This window comes from Camelus dromedarius, chromosome 27 (assembly GCF_036321535.1).
Source record: "Camelus dromedarius isolate mCamDro1 chromosome 27, mCamDro1.pat, whole genome shotgun sequence".
NCBI classification, from domain to species: Eukaryota; Metazoa; Chordata; class Mammalia; order Artiodactyla; family Camelidae; genus Camelus; species Camelus dromedarius.
Window position 1 is genome coordinate 2,419,930 of NC_087462.1, and position 20,907 is coordinate 2,440,836.

Consider the following 20,907-nt stretch of genomic DNA (forward strand, 5'->3'; position numbering starts at 1 on the left):
GCTTCTGCCCTTTGCACCCACCACCTGCTCTTACGTGTCTGCCTGGCCCCGGTTTCACACTTGAGTTAATCTTTACCTGTCAGATTTGGATGACCTCTCTGGTCAACACACTATTTACAAGGGGGCTGCTGACCTTTCCTTCACCAGGGTCACACCTGGTGTGACGCAGAAATAGGTGTGAATCTGGGGTCAACACCACACAGCGACAGAAATACAGGCTTCCATGTTCTGGTATTATCTCAGACCTACAGCGCCAGTATTATGACAAGGAAGGCTAAGAAGTCTAGAGTTAATAGCTGATCAGAGCTGTTAACACTGCAAAGAACATGCTGAAAAATACCAAACTCTAGTTAACGATACACATATTCAAGTGTTTCTGGTGGAGTGTGCTGATGTCTGCAACTCTGAAATGCACCCAAAAAATCAGAGAGGGATGCATGAGTGATGGCTGGGCTGACGGTCAGATGAAGTAAGTAGAGAAAATGTCAACTGTAGGATCCAGGCGGTAATTAGTGAGCGTCCACTGCCCGATTCTTTCAACTTTTCAGCACAGTTGAAATTTTTTTTTAACAAAATCTTTTTCCTCCAGGTTAAAGGGGAATTCTGACCTTTGATGTCAGGTGTTTGTAAGCTTTGGAGAAACACATTTTGGAGCAGATTCCACCCAAAGAGTGTGAGTGACCACGCAGGCAGTAGTGGACACTACTGAGCACCCGTGTGCCACGCCCCAGGTTCCTGTAACACATACCTGCTCACCACACCTTGGAGAGGGTACGTACCTACCTCAGGGCCTTTGCATTTGCTGTGTCTGCTGCCTGGGACATGCTAGCCCTACATCTCCATGTGGTGGCTCCTGTCCTCCATCACTTGGGTCTCAGCCTGAACGTCTCCTCCTGGAGAGACCTTCCTTGACCACGCCAGCCCCTTCCCGCCCCTCGCACCCTCTACCAGGCCTGTTTTATTTCCCTCGTGGTACATGTCACTGTCTGAAGCTGACTTCTTTACTGGCTTGCTCCTTCCTCGGAGAGCAGAGACCACACTGTCTTGACCACAGGCTCTTCCTCATGACCTAGCCGGATTCCTGGCACACAGTAGGAGCACAATAACCACAGGCTGCATGGCCGGGGTGGGGGAGGCTGGGATGAGGAGGTGGGGATGGACTGGGGAGCAATCTCAGAGGGGGACAGCCAGGACGAGGAGACCCCGCTGTGGGAGGAAGCAGGGCTGGGACCCCCATCACAGAGATGGGGGCTCAGGAAGGGCACCCTGGGTGTGGCTGGACACACCTGGGAGACAGCACGTGGACGTGGCAACTGAAGCCTCGAGCAATGCCCAGCACATAGTAGGTGCTCAGTGAGTCACCGAACCAGTCATGGCCGAGCAGCTCCAAGTCCCCACCCGCTGACCACCTGGAGCCGTGGGGCAGCGCCTGGGCCTCACAGTGAGAGGACGCGGGCAACGGTCGAGAACTTCAATACAGAGGGCAAGTCTCCAAAAACTGTTCTTCGATTCATATGAACCATTTTCTGCCTCTTGGATATCTATTTCTTCTCTTGTGGCTTTGCATTGATCACTTTGAACCATCTGGGACGGTGAATGGAATCAAGTAAAGAATGCAAAGTTCTCCCCAACGACCCACTCCCCAGACGGCGCTCCGCCCGTTCGCTCACGCGCTCACTGGCTCAAACTCCCGAGCGCTCCCCAGGCCCGGGGCTGCTGTGGGGCAAGTGCTACGTGTCGAAACATTAACGTTACACGAGGAAAGAATCTAAACACCCCGAAACCACAGGGTGAGATAACAGACACCGGCGTGTTCCCGGGTAGGTTAAACACAGCTTTTCAAGTTCATCCCTGAAGTCAGGGGTCAGTGAACGTTTCCTGTGAAGGGTCAGAGGAGGCCCGGCAGAGGCCAGGCCAGGCCAGGCCAGGCATGTGGGTCGCAAGGAGTTACCCGGGGGCGGTTCTCCTCCAGGGGCGACCCTACCCCCAGGGGACACTGGCCCATGTCTGGGGACACCTGTGGTCATCAGGGCTCGGGGGCTCCTGGCACCCAGTGGGTGGGGGCAGGGATGCCCAGGACAGCCCCACAGGGAACGGGCCAGTCCAACATCAGCAGTGCCAGCGGGGCCAGAAAGCTGTGTGGGTGGGGGCAGGGCCTGTAGTGGGTGTTCATTATATTATTCTCTAGGTATTTAAAATATTTCATGATAAAAAGACATTCCCTTGTACCATCCTGTCTGCTCTGTCTTCTGTTTCAAGTTCCCCGTAATAAAAGGCTACCACACGTCCACACCCTCCGAGCTGGGCTGGTGCCCACAAGCCGTGCCTCCAACCCTCTCGCCGTCCCTGGGAGGAAACCATCACTGGGCGACTTACAGCTGGGAGGCTGAAGAGCAGAGGTCCGGAGGGCTCAAGGCGGACACAGTATTACTACTCCCCTACCACAGGCCTTGGGGGTGGTGGGGTGAGATTTCCCTGGTAGCCAGGGGTGGGAGATGCAGAGCCTGACAGGACCCACCAGCTCCAGGGCAAGCCCCTTCCCCAACCTCTGGCTGCCTGACCATCAGCTGGTGGAGACACAGAGGCCCAAACAAGTGCCCTGGGTGCAAACGTGCTCCCAGGAGGCCAGGCCTTTGGAGAACTGGCCGTGCAGCCACGCGATCTGCCCCGTTTACACAACAGCACAGGGGACAAATGGAAGGGTGCCTCCTCAGCAAAGGCGTCTCATCAACCCGAGCCATCTAGACGCGCAAGGTCTCAGCACCAAGAAACAGCATCTCCTTTCTCGGCATTAAGCTTTTACCAGTCCAGTCTCCCCCTTTGCTCTGGCTACCAGGGAGCTCAGAGTCAGACGGGCAGCCTACCCCTCAGGCTCCATGTCCTCAGAGGCAGGACGGTGCCAGCTCTCGACGAGACACGTGGGAGCACCCCTCCCAGCCTGGCCGAGTCTCAGCCTCCCTGAGCCCAGTTTACACGCCGGTCACGCTGAACGGTATTGAGCTCGCAGGGTGCGGAGAGGAGCCGGAGGGCCCAGCATGCGCCTGGACATACAAAGCAGTCCCCAAACGTACCTGCTAGTGTTCCCAACAGCGCCGCTTACTTGCTTCTGCTCACCACACACATTCAGTTGGCCAGTCCGGTTGAGGACGGTCACAGGTGCAGGCAGGATGCAGGGGGAGCATCGCAGGGCAGTCAGCACACGTGCTTCCCCTACTGGCCCCAGGGGCGCAGTCACCCGGCCCTGAGCCCGGGCCCTCGGCAAGGACGGCCCACTTCACATCCTCCTGTCCCGTTTCCAGCCTCGTATCCCTTCACACCGATGTCCCCAGGGAGCCACGCAGCCTTCACCCTTGGAGTAACATCCCTGCCTGCCTGGGTCCCTTTCCAGAGCCCTCTGTAGAGGAGGGAGTCGTGGCTGCCCTCCGGGGCCAAGGCCACAGCCTCTTCCTGGAAGACCGACTGGCTGCTGGGAGCCAAGAGCAACCCCCTTGAAGTGCGGGACGAGGCGGCCGGGGGGCTGGAAGGGGAGCGGCTGCTCCCGGTGCCCAGACAGCCAGGCCCCGGGGTCCCTGTGTCACACTGCGCACAAAAACTAGCCCTGGAGGGTGAGACGTAAAAGCAAAAGACCAAACCGAATCCTTAGGAGGAAATTAAGGAGAAAGTCTGCCCTGGGGTGGGCGGGGGTGGGGTGTCTCCCTAGCAGAGGGTAAGCTGAGCGGGGCTGCGGGGGTCCCGGGGCCCTGCAGGCTCACTGAGCCCCTGAGGGCAGCTCGCAGGAGGGCCTGAGCCGCGTGGCTGATCTGCACAGCAGCCAGCTTCCTCTGAAGCCCTTTCTCAGGTTTTCCTTGATTCTCTGGGTGGAGCCACATTCTGACTGTGCTCCCTGCACCTGGCCCGGGGCCCTGCAGCCATCTGGTTGCCTGTCCCCACCTCCACTGGGCTCAAGGACAGAGTCACAGCCGGGGCCGGCACCAGCCCGGCACGAAGCACAGGCTCCCCTCGTGTTTGGTGACCACCTTTTGCTCCGCCCTGGGCACTGACGTGCCTGGTCGGGTCGTTCCCACCAAGTCCACACCATCACCGGGGGCAGATACGGCTCCTCCGAGGATTCGGGCACTGGGGTGAGGGGTGAGGAGCGCCTGCGTCCAGTCCACACCCGGGCCGGCTTGCCAGCCCAGCCCCTGCTCGGCAGCCGCCTGGAGATGCCACAGGGCTACTACGAGCCCACCCAGCCGCAAGGCTCTTCGGGGCTTCTCCGTGCTCCTGGGGTCCTGGGCAATTCTCCCCAGGACCACCTGCCTGGCCTGGCCCCTCCCTCCCTCCAGCCCACCACACTTCCAGCTCCGGGTCTCTCAAGTCCACCCCTGAGCCATGGGACACACCGCTGCCTGCACCCCCACCTCCTCACCTCGCCTCTGGGTGGTGAACACCTGCAGGGACACAGCCCTCCCCATGCTCATCCTGGGACCTAGGTAGTCCTGGCTCTACCCTCTCCTGATGACCTGGACCTCTCCTTCCAGCACGCCACGCTGCAACCCGCCTCCAGTGCCCTCCCAACTCCTCCCTGTCCTCTGGGTGCCCCTGCGCTGGCCCAGGGCTGGGCATGGAGTGGACCTCTGTGAGCATCTGCTGAGCGAGAAACCCTGGAGGGCTGCATGGAGGAACCTGAGGGCGAGTGCCACCAGGAGCCTCCGGGGTCAGCAGTGAGGAACACAGCCCACACGCGTCTGGAGCTGGACATCAGACAAAGGACTGAATGCCCAGCACGCCCTGTGGTGCCTCCACCCGGCCTGTCCCAGCAGCGCCCGTCCCATCTCTCCTCTTCAGAGTGGGAAACTGGGGCTCAGAGAAGGGGTATCAGGATGTTTTGTGTTGAGACAGAAACCCAACTCATGCTGCTTGACGAGAAGGGGGGGGGGGATATACGTTAAGTCCGGGGCTGGCAACCTGCCCTGCAGACCAAATCCCCCACGGCAGTATTTATAATTAAAGTTTTACTGGCACATGGCTGCACCCTCCTCGTTCACAGTCATAGCAGAACCAGCTCCCACACCTCCGCCCGGCCCCTCACAGAGAAAGCCTGCAAGCCAGCAAGACTAAAGAGGTCGCGGTGACGGGCCTCGGCCTCGCCGGGCTGCGGGAGCCCCGAGGACTCGGTCTCCCCGTCTCAGCACTGCCATCCTCGCTGCTGACCCTCGGGCAGGCGCCTGCTCGTAGGGGCAGACGGGCCCCTCTTTCCTGCTGCCCCCCGCGACGCCCCAGGACAAGGAAGCTCTACCACTGGCCTGGGACTGCCTACTGGGGCCGCACCCCGCCTGGGGGTCGGGCAGAGGAAGCCCGGGCGCCGGCACCAGCACGCGGGAAGGGGCTGGCAGAGGACGGAGATGCAGCACCGGGGACGGCGCCGGGGCGGGCGGAGGGTCGCGCGCTGTCTCAGGGCTGACGTGCGAGGCTTCCTGGCCCAGGTTTCCTCCCAGATGCGTTTTCACTCCCCGGCAGCCTGGGCCGGGCCGCAGACATGCACTGGGTTCCAGCAAGCCGCGAGCCGCCGCTGTCACCCTCCAGTCCGGGCCCCGGGGACATCACAGGGGCTCCTGCACTTTGAGGCCCCTCCGAGTAGGGCAGGTGCTGACTGCCCAGCTCCCCCCTGTGAGGCAAGTGCTACAATCGCCCCATTTTATAGAAGAGGAAATGGAGGCCCTGAGAACAAACAAGCTGCCTACTGCGGTGGGGCCCCCAGGTGCCCGCGCCCTGCTCACGGCCAGGGCCATGGGAGCCCCGTGAGAGCAGGGCCGTAGACACCCGCATTCTCCCAGGGAATGGCTGCCACGTAGGATGACGCCCAGGCGGCCTGGGGAGCCCACTGCCTTGAGACGGAGCCATCCTGGGAGCAGCCCCTCCAGCCTGAAACTGCGACTTTGTGAGGGATGGAGCCGCGGGGTTTGGGGCTACATCACCCTCAGATTACACACACACAGAAAGTGTGACATGATAAATGTCTGTTCCCGTTTTAAGCCATGAAATTCTGCGGTGATTTGTTATACAGCAATAGCTAACTGATGCTAGCTGGGTCTCACACGGCCCCTGAGAGGAGAGTGGATGGAGATGGAGAACCCTCCTGGCCCACTCCTCCTCCCCTTACTCCCCTCCCCCTCCATTTGCTCACTGTGTTCCCACCGCAAGGCCTCCTCACACAGTCCTGTCCCAGGACCTCTGCAAATACTTCTCCTCTGCCTAGAACGCTCTTCCCCAGCTCACCATCCAGGCCTGGATCACACATCACCTCCTCCTCAGAGAGGCCTTCCCTGACCATGGGCTGAGGCCGCTTATTAAAAGTCACACCCCTGCTTGGTTTCAACCTTCTCTTTTATTCCTTTGCTCCTCCGATGGCTGCTCCTAATCACATCTCCTGCTACAGCCCAGGGAGCAGGTGCCAGGTTCTTGGCAGGCCTCGGGCACCAGTACCCACACCCGTCTCCTGTGGGGGCCCCAGGAGTCACAGCCAGGTGCAGGGCCAGGGCCTGAAGGTGCGGCGGGCCTGTGCGAGCCACCAGCTTTGACACTCCGGCAGACCCCAGGGGCCAGCCAGAGCGGCAGAGTCATCAAGAGCCCATGTCTACCAGGCCTGCCTGGTGGGGCCAGAGCTCCTGATTCATTTCACCCAGCCAACAGCCCTCCATGGAACGGACGGGGCAGCTGAGGCTCAGAGAAGCCGGGTCACCTGCCTGAGGCCACCCAGGATAGAGTGGGGACAGATGGATGTGATTCCAGATGGTCAGGTTCCAGCCTGAGCCACGGCCACATCAAGGGAAGGAGATGGGAAAGAACCAGCTGCGCTGGGAGCCAGCAGAGCCTCCCAGGCAGAGGGGGAGCCAGTGCAAAGGTCCTGGGGCAGGACCATGCACGAGAGCACTGAATAAGGGAGTGAGAAGCACATGACAGAACAGGATGAGGCCGTTACAGGAACATGGCAGCTCTGAGCCAGGGGACACGGCCAAGGGTCGGCCAGACTCAACACAGTAAGGGCAAAACGTGGACAGATTTGGAGTCATGTGTCCCCATTTCTACATTCACTTCACAGCTAACAGTCACCAGGACAGCGTGGCTCTGGCTGAGACAGACCTGGTAACCAGTGGAATAGTCCAGAACAGACAGACTGAGAGCCCAGACCTAGACAGAGTCGGCCTGCTTCGACAAAAGCACCGAGACAACTTGACGGGGAGAGACACCAGGGTCCTGTTCTCAGTGCACAGGAAAGTAACTCAAATCGCATCACAAATCTAAGTGGACATCATAGCTGAGAATGTGAAACTCGCAGGGGGAAACAGGGCAAACCCTCATACCTCGGGTCAGGCCAGGTGTCTCAGCTGCGACAGCTAGTGCCCGAGCGGCCACAGGAAAGGGACACGGGGCCTCATCCAAGTAAAGACGCCTGGGCTTGGACGGACGGACACCATCGAGGAGATGTTTGCGGGTTGTCGTCTGAGGAGGGGCTTGCATCCAGCATGTAGGAAGAACGCCTCCAACTCAACAATGAAGAGAAAACTAACCCAACTGGAAAAGAGACAAAGGATCTGAGCAGACGCTTCTCCAAAGGGGATACACAAGCGGCCAACAAGCCCACAGGGGCGCTCGCCACCACTAACCATCAGGGCAGGCGAAGCGGGACCACGCAAGGCACCCCACCCTGGGGAGCAGGTGCGGGGAGGGCACCGTGCGCAGCGGCCCCTCAGGAGGTTACAGGTGCTCCACCTGACCGGCAACCCCACTGCCCGGCGCCCACCCAGGAGAAATGAAAACACACGTCCACACAAAGGCTGTTCCTGAATGTTCTCAGCAGCACGATTCACAGCAGCCAAAAGGTGGAAAGACCCCAAACGTTCATCAATCGATGGATGATAGACACACAGACCACATGTCCCTCCACACACTGGAGCGTTGCTCAGCCGTGACCAGGAGAGCAGCCCTGACACCCGCTCCCACGTGGATGGACCCTGAGAGCACGACGCTCAGGGAGAGAAGCAGACACAGAAGGACACGCAGTGTGTGAGTCCATGGACGTGAGGCGTCCAGAACAGGCCAGTCCCCAGACACAGGGAGGGGGCTCCTGGCTGTCAGGGGCTGGGTAGGGGTGGGGATGCCTGCTGATGGGGGCGGGGTCTCCTTTTGGGGTGACGGATGCTCTAAACCTGTGGTGATGGTCGCACAGCTCTATGAATACAGTGAGGACCACTGACTGGTACACTTTAAATAGGTGAAAACATGCGGCATGGGAATTACATCTCAACCCAAAAGAAATGTTTAGAGAAAAGTCTCAGTGCAGAACAAGGCCTCTGGGCAGACCTGGCCTCACTGTGCTTTGCAGATTGTGCAAGCCCCTCCTCAGATGACAAGCGCACAATCTGAAGGTCTGTGGCCGCCCTGCATCGGGCAGGTCTATTGGCGCCATTTTCCCAACAGCATCTGCTCCCTGTGTGTCTCTGCGTCACACTCTGGTAATCCTCACAAAACCTCAAACCTTGTCACTGTTATTATATTGTTACGGTGATCTGCAGTCAGTGATCTTTGATGCTGTCGCAAAAAGATTACTTTCTGAAGGCTCAGGTGATGGTGAGCATTTTTTAGCAATCAAGTATTTTCAAGGTAAGGAATGTGCACTGTTTTTTGGACACAATGCTGTTACACACTTAACAGACTACAGTACAATGTAAGTGTAACTTATATCTGCTGGGAGACCAGAAATCCACGTGACTCACTTTACTGAGATGCTCACTTTATTGCTGTGGTCTGGAATGGGGCCCGCAGTGTCTCTGAGGTCCGCTTGTATCTTACAAACACAACGGTAGGAGGTGTGTGACCAGGGTACCTGTGCACAGCGAGTGCCTCACATGGAGACACAAGAGGCTGGTGACACAGGTGTCTGGGGTGGGCCTGGGGGCAGAGCCAGGCTATTTTGTGCCATAAACACACAGCAGCTTTCCAAAGGAGGGGAAAGAAAATAAAAATCATGAGAGAGCTGAATTCCAAGGGCGGAGCAGCACATGCAAAGGCCCGGTGGTGACAAGATAGGACGCTTTCCAGGAACAGCAGAGAAAGGTCCGCGTGGCTGGAGGGGAGGGTGCTCGATCTCACTGCACAGGGCGCGTGCTTCCACAGCAGTAAATAGGAAGCCTTGCAGAGGACAGGGGTGGGGCAGGGGGCAGCGGTGGGTGGGGTGGGGGTTAATCCAGGCTCCACAGCCCCAAGAGAAAGAAGGTTCCAGAACCTTCACCATTCATGCCACAAGCACAGCCAAACACCTGTCTGGGCCCAAGGCTCTAGGCAGAGACAGCCCAAAGGGCAGAGGACGATCAGGTGCATTCTCAGTGGCTCCACAGCTGGAAGGGTTCGAGTGGCAGGGTCAGGGTCACCCAGGGTCACAGAGGGACCGTCAGCTCAGGAAGGAGGCTGGTCCAAGTCTCAGGCCCTCGGAGGGCCCCGCTGACCCCGCGTCTGCAAGTGCTCTGTGCGATCCTGGACTGAATCCCAGAGGGGACAGAAGTTATGGTCCAGGACAGCTGGGTTACTGATGAAACTGTGAGCCCTGAGCATGGGCTGCACCGAGGCTCCGCCTCTCGCACGTGGTCCCTGTAACTGGTTCAGGCAGCATCTCTGTTGAGAGGATGCACAGATTCCACGTCTGCAAATCTACTTACTGGCGAGATTACCTGTAACCAACAGGCGTGAGGGTGTCCCGGACAGCCCAGGCCCACATCGGGCAGCGGAGTGTCTTCCCCTGCACGTGCCCAGCGAGGTTGACCAGCTGCTGCCGGGCTTCCTCCTTCAGCCCTCGGACCACCGACAGGTGTCCTTTTTGTGGTCTCCTGAGTGCCACGTTTCCTGCATATCTGTGTTCTGGTGGGTGACTCTGTATCTAAAATGCACCCCATACACTGGCCGGGGTCTCCAGTGCGGGCGGGCGGTGCCATCCTCTCGGAGAAAATGCAAGTGTCAGATGAGCTGGGTTCAGGCAAGAGTTGTAGCCCCACCAGCCAGGAGCCCAGTGTGAGTGAATCCACAGCCCACAGCAGACAAGGTGTCTTTAAACAGAAGCGCACGTCACATGAGGCTGTGGTGGGCCGGCTGTGACAGTGCGGTGACAGCGGCTCACAGGAGCCTGGCCCCCGTGTCCCCCATCCCTCGGTGTCCAGGGCAGAGGACGTGGGGGAGTTCGCCACAAGGTCCCTGCAACTTCCTGCAGGCTTCAAAGTTTTCCAAATAAAATGTTAAAGAAATAATAACACACACAGAGACAGGTATGCACAGGCACAGGAAAACACCTGGAGCGGCAGTCACAGCCCCACAGACATGGATGGTGGAGCCAGGAGCAAACGCCCACCTGCCGCCAGCGGCAGGCCCGGCTGCCGCGCTCGCACAGGAAGCTTGTTACTACCTGTAGTCTGAGACATGCCTGCTGCATGAGCACAGCGGCAGATGAGTGGAACCGAAGACAAAGTCCAAAATAGACCAGCCACACACAGGAATTTGGTCTATAATCAAGGTGGCATCTCAGATCAGAGGAAAGCAGATTATCTGAGCCACCTGAGAAAACCTGGCTCAGTTAAACCCTCGCACAGCTTACGCCAGGATTAACCCCAAGTATAACGAGAATTTAAATGTTAAAAAAAGAGTAAAATTATAGAAATACTAGAAGAATTTAACTGTCACCTAGAACAGAGAAGACTTCTCCATCATGACATCAAACTGGGAAACCATAAAAAGAGAGCTTGATAAATGTGACCATGTAAAAACCTGCCCAGCATCAATAACCATCGTCAGAGAAGATGGGGAAAAACTACTCGCACTTATTTGGATTAAAAAAGCCAACAACAACTTTCCATAATATATAAAGAGCTCCTACAGATCAGTAAGAAAAAGACTGGTAACTCGGCTGAAAATGGGAAAGATACAACTAGTACACAGTTCCCAGGGAAAGGAGGTAAGAGTTCCGAGACGTGTAAGATTAAAGGCAGGAGGGGGTGAGTGGTGAAAGGGGGTCTGTGAGCGTGCAATCAAGACAAGACGGAACGGGGACCCAAGAGCTTACGGGAGCAAAGGCGCCAAGGGCTCCCGGGGCGAGCACTCTGTCTTCCAGCTCCGACAAAGTGCAGGGCTGTCAGGGTGGGGCAGTCCAGCCGCAGCCCCTGTGTGACCTGGACAGGCAAGTCCTTTCTCCTCACGTTCCTCTCTGCTCCCTTTGCTGGAATACATTTTTAATAAAACAAAGATGAAGAGTTAAAAAGGAAAAGATACATGAAGACCTTTCCCTCTGATTCCCATTATGAAACATCAAAGCTGCAACTATGCTGAGATGTCACTTTGGGCCCAAGAGTTTGGAAAGATGGAAGAAATGGACGAGGCACTACATTCTCACCCTCGCCGGAAGGAACCGTTCATCTGATACTGGGCTAATCACAGTCCAAATTTCCTGCATTTTACAAGGCGCTGACATCTCGGGGGCCTTGCAGACCTGGGGACTGTCCCTCTGAGTCAGCCAACTCCTCCATCACAAGCAACTTGCCTTTGAGCACACCTCTGCTGTGCAAACCAAGCCGGGCCACTCCACCCCGCTCATACACAGGCCCACGGCCCCCCAAGCCTGGCAGGCACAGCCAGAGCCCAGCCCGCAGCCCAGAGCCGGCTGCCAGCGCCAAACGAGGGATCCCGCCCTGCGCTCCCTGTGTGCCCTGCAGGAGCCCCAGCCAAGGTCAGTGCCCTCCCCACAGACCCAGCCCAGGGCCAGCTGGCAGGGGGACCCCTGAGACAGCCAGCTTTGCTCGACACCAGGTGACTGTGCTGCCCCCAAGGGAAAGCAGAGACCCCTGCCCCCAGCACCTGCAGAGCCGGGGCACATGGTGCAGCCCAAGCAGTGCCCCGTTACCCACGTGCCCTGTGCTGGCGGTTCACGCACTGGCCCCTCTAATCCTCACAGGAGCCCCAAGAGGAAGGCCCGTCTCAGATCCAGCTTCACCAACGAGCCTCCCACTTCCCATCCCGGGGCTGCTGGGACCCCATACCCGGTCTCTTCTCCATCTATGCCCACCCCCTCGTCGCCTCACCTGGTCACACACTGTAAATACCATCTCCGGGGGCACTAAGCCATCTCCCGGACGGACATCAGCTGCTTGGCAGGACATCATCACTCCGCATGGGGAGCTCCTTATCCCTGACTGCCTGCCCATCACTCCCTGAGCTCCCGACTCGGTCCTGCTGCAGCCCCGACCCATGTCTCCTGTCTCACATTAACACTGTGCCCAGCCATCCCCCAAACCTGCTCTGCCCTGTCCCCCGTTTTAGCCGAGGCAGCTCTGTCCTTCCAGGGACACAGTCCACAAGCTCAGACTCCCTCAATTTCCCTCTCTCTCTCTCCCACACTCAATCCTTCAGTAAGTCCTGTCGACTCTGCTCCTAAAATCTACTCTGAGTCACTTCTCCTGCCTCCACTGGGGCCCAAGCCCCACCACCACCCACCAGGAGCAGCGCTGTCCCGTTGCCCAGGTCCCGCTCCCACCCTGCCACCACAGTCTGTTCCCTGAAGCGGCCAGAAGCAGCCTGAGAGCACCTGAGTCAGGCCTCGCCCTGCAGGGCTCCCACCTTCCCGGGGATAAAAGCCCACGTCCTCCCCAAGGCCCACAAGGCCCTGCAGGACCTGCCCCGTCCCCTCCCTGCCCTCCCCTCCTCCCTCTCTCCCCCTCACTCACTCTGCTCCAGACACTTGGGCCTCCCGGCTGTTCCTCCAACTTGCCTGCCCCAGGGCCTTTGCACAGGCTGTGTCCTTTGCCTGGAACCCTCTCTGCCTGGAACCCTCCCCCAACATCTCTACATTGCATATCCCATTTCCTACAGATCTACGCTCAAATGTCACCCCTCCTGAGTTCCTGGCCTCCACCAGCTCCCGCTGTGTCCCCCTCTCTGCTCTTCTCCACGGCACTCACCTCCCCTGTGGTCTCATATCTCTCTCCTTTCATCCTTTACTGTCTGCACACACCACACCCTCACCGCAGCATACACGCAGGGGCTGGGCCCCTCTGGTCCGGGCCGGCTTCCCAGCACCTGGCCCGACCTGGGCCTGGCAGCCCCAAGCCACCAGGGCGAAGGCCATGTGTGTGCAAGAGGCAGGGGTGACTCAGACGGAAGAGTAGCTGTGACCAAAAGCGGGGGCCCCTCTCTTCAGCCAAAGTCACAGGCCAGGTCCCCACTGGCCCGGGCACTGGGGGCCCCTCAGGCCAAACCCCAACCCCTCCACAGAGCCTGGTGGCACTGCCATGCAGAGGCCCCACGGCTAATCCCCGAAGTCAGTAATCCCCCCACGTGGACGCCCCCCCCCCCCCGCAGGCCCCGCCGTCCAGCTGGCCACAGCCGGAAATCCTCAGCAGGGTCTCGACCTGCACTGTCACCCGCGGGGACACGCGGCTAGGTGGGGCGGCTTGCTGTGGGAATACAGGGGCCTGGGGCCAAGACCCTCCTGGGATCTGGGCCACCATGCCGGCTGGGCAAGGCCCAGGTCACACAGGTGTCACTGAATGCGCGCCACCAGGGGGTGCAGGTCTCACCTCTCCTTGTGCCGCCGCCGCCGCCGTATCCTCAGACCCTGCTGCCCCCTCTTCAATTCACTCGCTCAGAGGCAAAAGTCCTCAGCCAAGGTGGGGCTGAGCCGGTACAAGCCCGGGGCTGCCCTGCCCAGGGTTCCATGAGACTCTACCTGCCCTGGGGGCCCCGGGCAGCCCCCCAGATTCCCTTTTCTCATATCAGCAAGAGCCTGCCAGAGCCTGGACCCCCAGGCTGCTCCTTCTTGGGCCCTCCCCACATCTACCCCCCCAACCCTAGGATGCAGGCCCAAACCCTCCAGGGTTCATCTCCCTCACCTCCCTCCACCCTCTCAGGAGCCCCGTCCAGGTCCCCAGCCCCACTCACCCGGCCGCCTGCCCCCACAGCCCCCTCCCCTCCGTGCAGCTGCGCGCTCTCTATAAAATGTGACTCACTGTCCTGCTTAAACCCGCCAGCACCAGCAACTGGACTCAGACCAGAACCTAAGTAGGGCCAGGGTCTCTGTGGCCCCATGGGGCTGGCCCTGCCTGCCTCAGGCTCCCTACCCTTTCTCTTCTGTGGCTCTAATGAATCACTCGTTCCTACCTCAGGGCCTTTGCACGGCTGATCCCTCTGCCTGAATGCTTGACCGGGGCTGCTATTTCTCCCACAGATCACCTGCTCCCCGACCATCGGCTGCAGCAGGCCCTGGTCACTCCCTGTGGCCATGACGCCTGTTTCACTGCTGTCTGCAGCTCACCAGGGCCAGCGTGGTCTGACTCAGGGGTTGGTAAGCATTTTCCATAAAGGACCAGACAGTGAGTATTTCTGACTTTGCAGGCCACGGGTCTCTGTCTCAACACTCAACTCTGCTGCTATAGCTGGACGGCCCTGCAGACAACAGGTGAGCGACAGTGCATGGCCAAGTGCCAAAAAATCATTCCTGACAAAAACTGGCGGGGGCGGGACAGGCCTGGGGCCACCGTCTGCTGACCTCGTCTCACATGTTTATTCATTCGCTGTCTGCACCCTGACCGCCACCAATCTGAGAGCCAGGGCGTCTAGGCACCTGCACCGCTGCCCCAGCCCACAGCAGGTGCTCGATAAATGTCCAACAGGCACTGTTCAAGGACAAAACGAGGTGTAAACGCACGTCTGGTCCCTTCAGCTGGCCACTCCCACGTGGGGCCAGCCACGCCAGCACCATTCCAGACTCTACAGGCCAATCTGCCCGACGAGGCCCTACAAGAAATGCGGTCAGCACACCAGTTTCACAGATGAAGACGCTGAGGCTGCCAGCCCAAGTGCCCGTTGTCGCATCACTAAAGTGGCCATGCAGGATCTGAACTGGGAGCTTTCTGCCTTCAAAGGCCATGGCTGACTAACCCAAGGGGCCGAGGGATGCTGCAGTCCCCGGTTACCATCCCCCCACAGCTACAGAGGACGCCTCTGGTGATGCAGCCCCACCCGCCCCAGCTATGCTGGCCCCCACACTGCTTTTCAAGCACAGGAGGCCTTTGCTTGGGCTGTGCTGGCTTCCTGTCCCTCCTTCAGGCCTCCCTCAAATGTCACGGAAGCCTCACTGAGAGGAGATATTTAAGCAAAAACTTAAAAGAGCTAAGGAAGCAAATGACACAGAAACTGAGGATGAGCACTCAAGGCAGAGGGCACAGCAGGTACAAAGGCCCTGGGGCAGAGCGAGTGATGGAAGAGGGAGGAGGTGAGGGCAGGGCGGGGAGGGGAGTGGGGTAAGTCATGCAGGGCCTTGTGGGCGGAGGGGAGGGCTTTTACTCAGAGGGATGTGAGAGCCCTGGAGGGCTGTGGGCAGAGGAGAGGCGGGGCCTGAGTCAGCTTTCTTGGGAGCCTTCTGGAGTGAACGGTAGGGAGCACAGGAAAAGACAGGGACCAGGCCAGCAAAGGGTGATGGGGCTGAACCAGGTGGAGGCAGGACTGGGGAGAAATGGTTGGATTCTGGGTCCATTCTGAAGGCAAAGCCAAAATAATCTGCCTCCAGGTTAGTCACGGGAAGGGGCTGGGGGTCGGTCAGGAATGAAGCTGACTGGACTGAGATACCACGGAAGCAGGAAGGACAGGAGAGAAATGGCTCATAAACCCCAGGCCACAGTGCAGGCCAAAGCCCACGCAGCTCGTGGGCCCCCACCGGGGCCCTGTGAACGTGTCCAAGACTCCAGCCCTCCCAAGATTCTCCCCTCAGAACCAGGCACCCAACACAGTCCCCAAAACCATCAGAGAACCCATCAGGCCCTCCTGGGCCAGGCCTTGGGAGCCCAGGCATTTAAAGTAACTGGATTCTAAACACCAACGATGCATTTCACCTCCCATCAGGTTGGCCAGAACGACCAAGCCGACAGCATCTGGAGCTGGCAATGATGTGGGGAGACAGACGGTCTCTCTCGGCCCCTGCCGGACCTTTCCGGAAAGCCACCAGGCATTGGTCTGCTTGCCCCTGACCCAATCACTCCAAGGCGGGGACGCCAACCACTAGAAATCAAAGCACCACAGCTCCAGGCCCACTTTCAAAGATGTCCCCTGCGTCATGACTTGTGACAGCCAAAGGCAGCTCCAGAAACAACCCGATCTCCCTCAGCAGGAGGCTGGTTGCATCCATAAGGCTCATGCCTAAAGTGTTGAACTTCACCACGTGCTCGCCATGTGCTGACGTGCTAACCCAGGCAAGGCTGGCAGCGTGGCCCCATTTGACAGATGGGGACACTGAGGCTCAGAGAGACCAAGGCATTTGCCCTTTGGGGTTCACACAGCGACTGAGTGGAAGCCAGGCAGGATAAGGGGTTCCCCCCTCTTAACCACAGCACTGCATTCTCTCGGAAGAAAAAAACTGATACTGATGTGTGGATAAAAAAAATCCCCATTACAGATAAAAGTCAAGCAAGCTACAGAACGAGAGGTATGCAGAGCAGCCCTCACTCAGGCGACTACGCCCCCCCAGGGGCCACGTGGCCATGTCTGGGGACACCTGTGGTCCTCACAACTGGGGGTGTTCCTGGCACTGAGGGGGTAGGGCCAGGGATGCCACTCCACACCCTACCTCCAGCCCGCAGGATGGTCCCCCCAACAACAAAGAATTTTCCAGGCCAAAACGTCGACAGTGCCAAGGCCCTGGGACCCGGGTGTCGTAAGGAACCACGGGGTGAACAAGCAGACCCGTCTGTGTGTCCACGAGGCCGTGCGAGCAGGAAAGGCATGGACAGTTCTTCCCCAAACTTAACAGAAACGAACTCGGAGAAAGGGAGGCAGCTATTAACCCTAAGGAGAGTGAAATGAGCGACTGGCCGTGGGAGTCAGATTTCTGGGGTTTGGGGACAGGCAGGAAGGGCCAGGCCCTTACGGCTCAGGGCCCTGTGCTCAGACCCAGCCACAGCCAGGGCCTGGGATTTTATCTGCCCTCAGTCAGATCACCTAGCCCCTGAGAAGACAAATGTCTGCTGGGCGGCTTTCTTGTGGTCACTGCATCTTAGGGTATTTTGTCTCTGCCCACCCCAGGCCAGAGGCTGATGGCGGAGGTCAGGGGGCTGAGAAAGGGCTGCAACTGGGTCCCTCCACCGTGTCGGGTGCTAGCCAGGCAGGGCACCACCTGCCGGCAAAGAATGAGGGCACGAGGGCCGGGTGGTGGAGCTGAACCGGGTCATCTACCCAGCAGCTCCAGATGGCAGCGTGAAAGGAAGCGGTGGGAGTTCTCCGGAGCCCCGTGGGGAGCGCACTCGCTCTGGCTCTTTCTCTAGACATTTCTCCCAACTCCCAGGCAGCACAGCAGCTCCCTGGCTGCCAAGGAATCTTCGGGAGGCCGGGGGAGAAGGAGCATGGACGCCCACATGGGCGTCTACAGGGCCTCTCCTGGTGAGGGCGGCTCGGGGGAACTGAGGATTCGGCGGGTCTGGAAACTTCCTGTTTGGGAGCTTGCAACCTTGACCAAGAAGGAACCATCCCTCTAGGCAGTGGCTGGGCTCTGCACACGGTCGCAGGGAAAGGCAGGCCGCCTCCCTTCCCAAACCTGCTCTCCCTGAGGGCAGGAGAGGGACGCCAAGGAGAAGGGCATGAGAAAGCAGGGCCCTACACAGCTAAGGCAGCCCCCACTATCCAGGGAGAAGGCTTGGGGGCTCCTCCTCCGCACCTGCTTGCAGAGCCCTGGCACTGAAGGTGCCTGGAGATGTCATCCCCCCAACCCCCTCCTGTTATAGGGGGGTAAACTGAGGCCCAGAAAGGGAAGGAATGACCAGTGCACTAGAAACCAGGTCTGGTGACTTACACAAAGAAAGATGAGGTAGTCAGGAGGCTGACCCAGCCGGCCTCCAAGAACCCCACTTCCATCACAGCAGCCCCTGCCCTTCCCAGCCAATAAGATATGCCTATAGGGTGACTGCTTGGAGGGGAAGGGGTGAGGTCCGGAAGCTGTTATCAGCAAGGTGGGTGGCCCGGAGCAGTGGGTCCAGGCAGCGGGGCACATCTGGGACAGCGTCACCCCCTGGAGGCAGGGCCCCCCACCGGAACGGGGTACTTCACCATCCCACATGTAGAGCAGCCCCCTGACAAGACAGTGGGATGTCGTCCCCAGGCGCCCTCAGCAGGAGGCAGTGCACCCATCCACCGCGCGTCCTAAATGGGGGGGGTGTCTCACTCCCCGCCAGAGATGAGGACCCACCTTCCCGGCCTGCTCCAAAGGGAGTTGTTCCACCCACAGCCTCCCAGAATGGGGCCTTGCACCCACCCCTGACCCCAGACTGGCGGCTCCTCCTAAGACTCCTGGAATGGGAGGCGCCACCCAGAGTCCCCAAAGCGGGGCGTTCTATCCTCCCTCGGGTCCCCCGGCCCCGGAGTGGGGCGTTCCATCCCCCCCGCGAGCGCCCCCGAGTGGAATGTTCCAGCCTTCCCGCTGCGGGTCCCGACGCCCCTCCAGCGCTAGGACGGGTCCACTGGGCCCCGGCGTGGGGGGGCAGGCGGGTCCATCCGGGGAGCGGGGAGGGAGGGAGGGAGGTCCCGAACCGTTACCTGCTGCCGCCCCGCTCTCCGCGGCCCAGGCTGCCTCCGAGGTCACGGCCCCCGCCTCGGCGCTCTCCGCCTCGTCCGGCACCTCCAGCTCCATGGCCGCGCGCGGGCCTGCCGGCCGGCGGGCGGGCGGGAGGGCGGCCAGAGGGTGCTTCCCGAGCTGCGGCTGCGGCCGCCGCCGCTGAACAACAACCGCCGCCGGCTGGAGAGAGGAGGGAGGGGGCCGGGCCCAGGGAGCGAGGGGCGGGCCCGGGGCGGGGCCGGGCGCTGCGCCACTGCGCACCGCGCGCGCCGCCAATCGGGACTCGGGGGCGGGGCCTGCGTGCGTCCCGGGCCCCGGGGGCGACGCGAGCGCCCTCACGCGCCCAGGGGGTGGAAGGGCAGCGCTATTGCCATCACTTAACGTTGCTATGGTCCATAACAGCATTATCATATATAATAAACATAAGTAATAATTACAGTTAACAAATTATCATGTTAAAAATAACGTTTATACTACACATGCTATACGTTTAACATAAGTAATAGTTATGTAATAATAAATAACTTTAATTTTATTATTATGCGCGGTTCATAAATTGTGTCATATTATTATGATAGACATACTAATGTTACTATTAAACAAACAGTAATATGGTATTATGATAAGCAGTATTAGTAGGTAATGTAAAGACATTATTTATGATAGATAGCACCATGTATAACATATCAAAAATCATACATAATAATAATATTCTTAAGTGCCAAGCTCAGTGCTAAAGCCTTTACAGGCAATATCTCCAGAAGTTAGGGACTATTTTTTGTTTTCTTTTTTTTAACTACTAATATATTCCCAGTACCTAACACAGAACCTTACACCTAGAAGACAATAAATATTTGATAATATTGATCAACCAGATGGAAACTATTATCCCCATTTTACACATGAGAAAACAGGAACTCAGGGAGCTGAAGCCACATGCTCAGAATCACACAAAGAACAGTGCAGTGAATCAGCGTGTTTACCTACTGTATTAAGAATAATAATTGCGTATATGTTGTCATTAAAATCTAATGGTGAATTTATTAATGATATGGTTAGGCAGTTATTCATTCTGAGGTCATGGTTTGGGGAGTAATAAGTGTTGCTATTAGTAATTTTATTCATTATTAATGATTTCTGCTGGGGGGCAGGTGGAGGAATGGGGGCACCCAGCTGGTGAGGGATGGGGCTAGAAAGTTTTTGCCCAAGCCTGTCCGACTCCAGACACATGACCCCCTCATCACCGTCTGGGGTGCTGGTGAAGTCATCAGGAGGTTGACAAGACTGTGCCTTGGGATACTTGGTGGTGGGATGACAGGGGATCAGGAAGATGAAGTAGGCCTCAGGCAGACCCAGGGGTTAGAAAGATGCATCTGAAATGTTCTCCATAAAAACAGGGAGACAAACAGAGAAAAAGGAAGATGTAGAGAATAGAACCCAGGATTGGGGGCAGGCCTCCCACAGATTAGCTGTGTCCTGTCAGAACTGAGCCCATCCGGAGGTGGGGGGTCAAAAGGCTCCAAGGAATTAACAGATGATGGATAAACACAATGTGGTCCATTCACACAATGGAATATGATTCTGCCTTAAAAGGAAGGAGATTCTGACACCTGCTACAATATGGATGGATCTTGAGGACATGATGCTCAGTGAAATAACCCAGACACAGAAGGACAAATACTGTCTGATTCCACTCACAGGAGGACCCAGAGGAGTCAAATCTATAGACACAGAAAGTAGATGGTGGAACCAGGGGCTGGGGAAAGGGATGGGGGGTCAGTTTTTAATAAGGACAGAGTTTCAGCTTGGGAAGATGATTAAGTTTTGGAGATGAATAGTGGGGATGGTTGCACAACAATATGAATGTGTTAATGTCACTGAGCTGTGCACTTCAAAATGTTTAAGATGGTTCATTTTATGTTATGTGTATTTTGCCACCATTTTTTAAAAAAAGGCTCCAGGAGGTGTTCTTTGGATGCATGCCATAGATAGAACTCCTGATTCATTTCGAATCTGTCTCAAGAGGAGATTTAGATCAGTAGTTCTCAAAGTGAGGTGCCTGGACCTGCCTTCACCAGCATCAACCAGGAGCATGTTAGAAATGCAGATTCTCAAAAAGAAAGAAAGAAATGCAAGTTCTCGGGCCCCACCCCAGCCCTCCTGCTTCAGAAATTCAGAGGGCAAGGACCCACAATCTGGCTTTCAGTGAGCCTCTCAGGACAATTCAGATGCCTGGTAGAGTTTCAGAACCACTAGCTCAGACAACTGGAGAAGGGATAGGGGGTTGGATCAGTGGT

The 20,907-nt window shown here is 57.9% G+C and overlaps 1 protein-coding gene across 12 annotated transcripts in view; it reads right to left on the reverse strand.

Moving 5' to 3' along the window:
* The window catches only part of PIP5K1C (phosphatidylinositol-4-phosphate 5-kinase type 1 gamma), a 55,870-nt gene extending 37,068 nt beyond the window's left edge, over positions 1-18,802 (reverse strand). For 2 of the 12 annotated variants that reach the window (XM_064479727.1, XM_064479726.1), the window contains exon 1: positions 18,592-18,802. In XM_064479727.1, the coding sequence (XP_064335797.1) occupies positions 18,592-18,685 (94 nt within the window). In that variant the 5' untranslated portion in view covers positions 18,686-18,802. Of the gene's footprint in view, positions 1-7,343; positions 7,584-18,591 lie in introns of those variants that run through there. The other 10 variants (XM_064479725.1, XM_064479724.1, XM_031436929.2 and 7 more) reach the window with 9 other exon arrangements.
* Between the last annotated feature and the right edge of the window lie 2,105 nt (positions 18,803-20,907).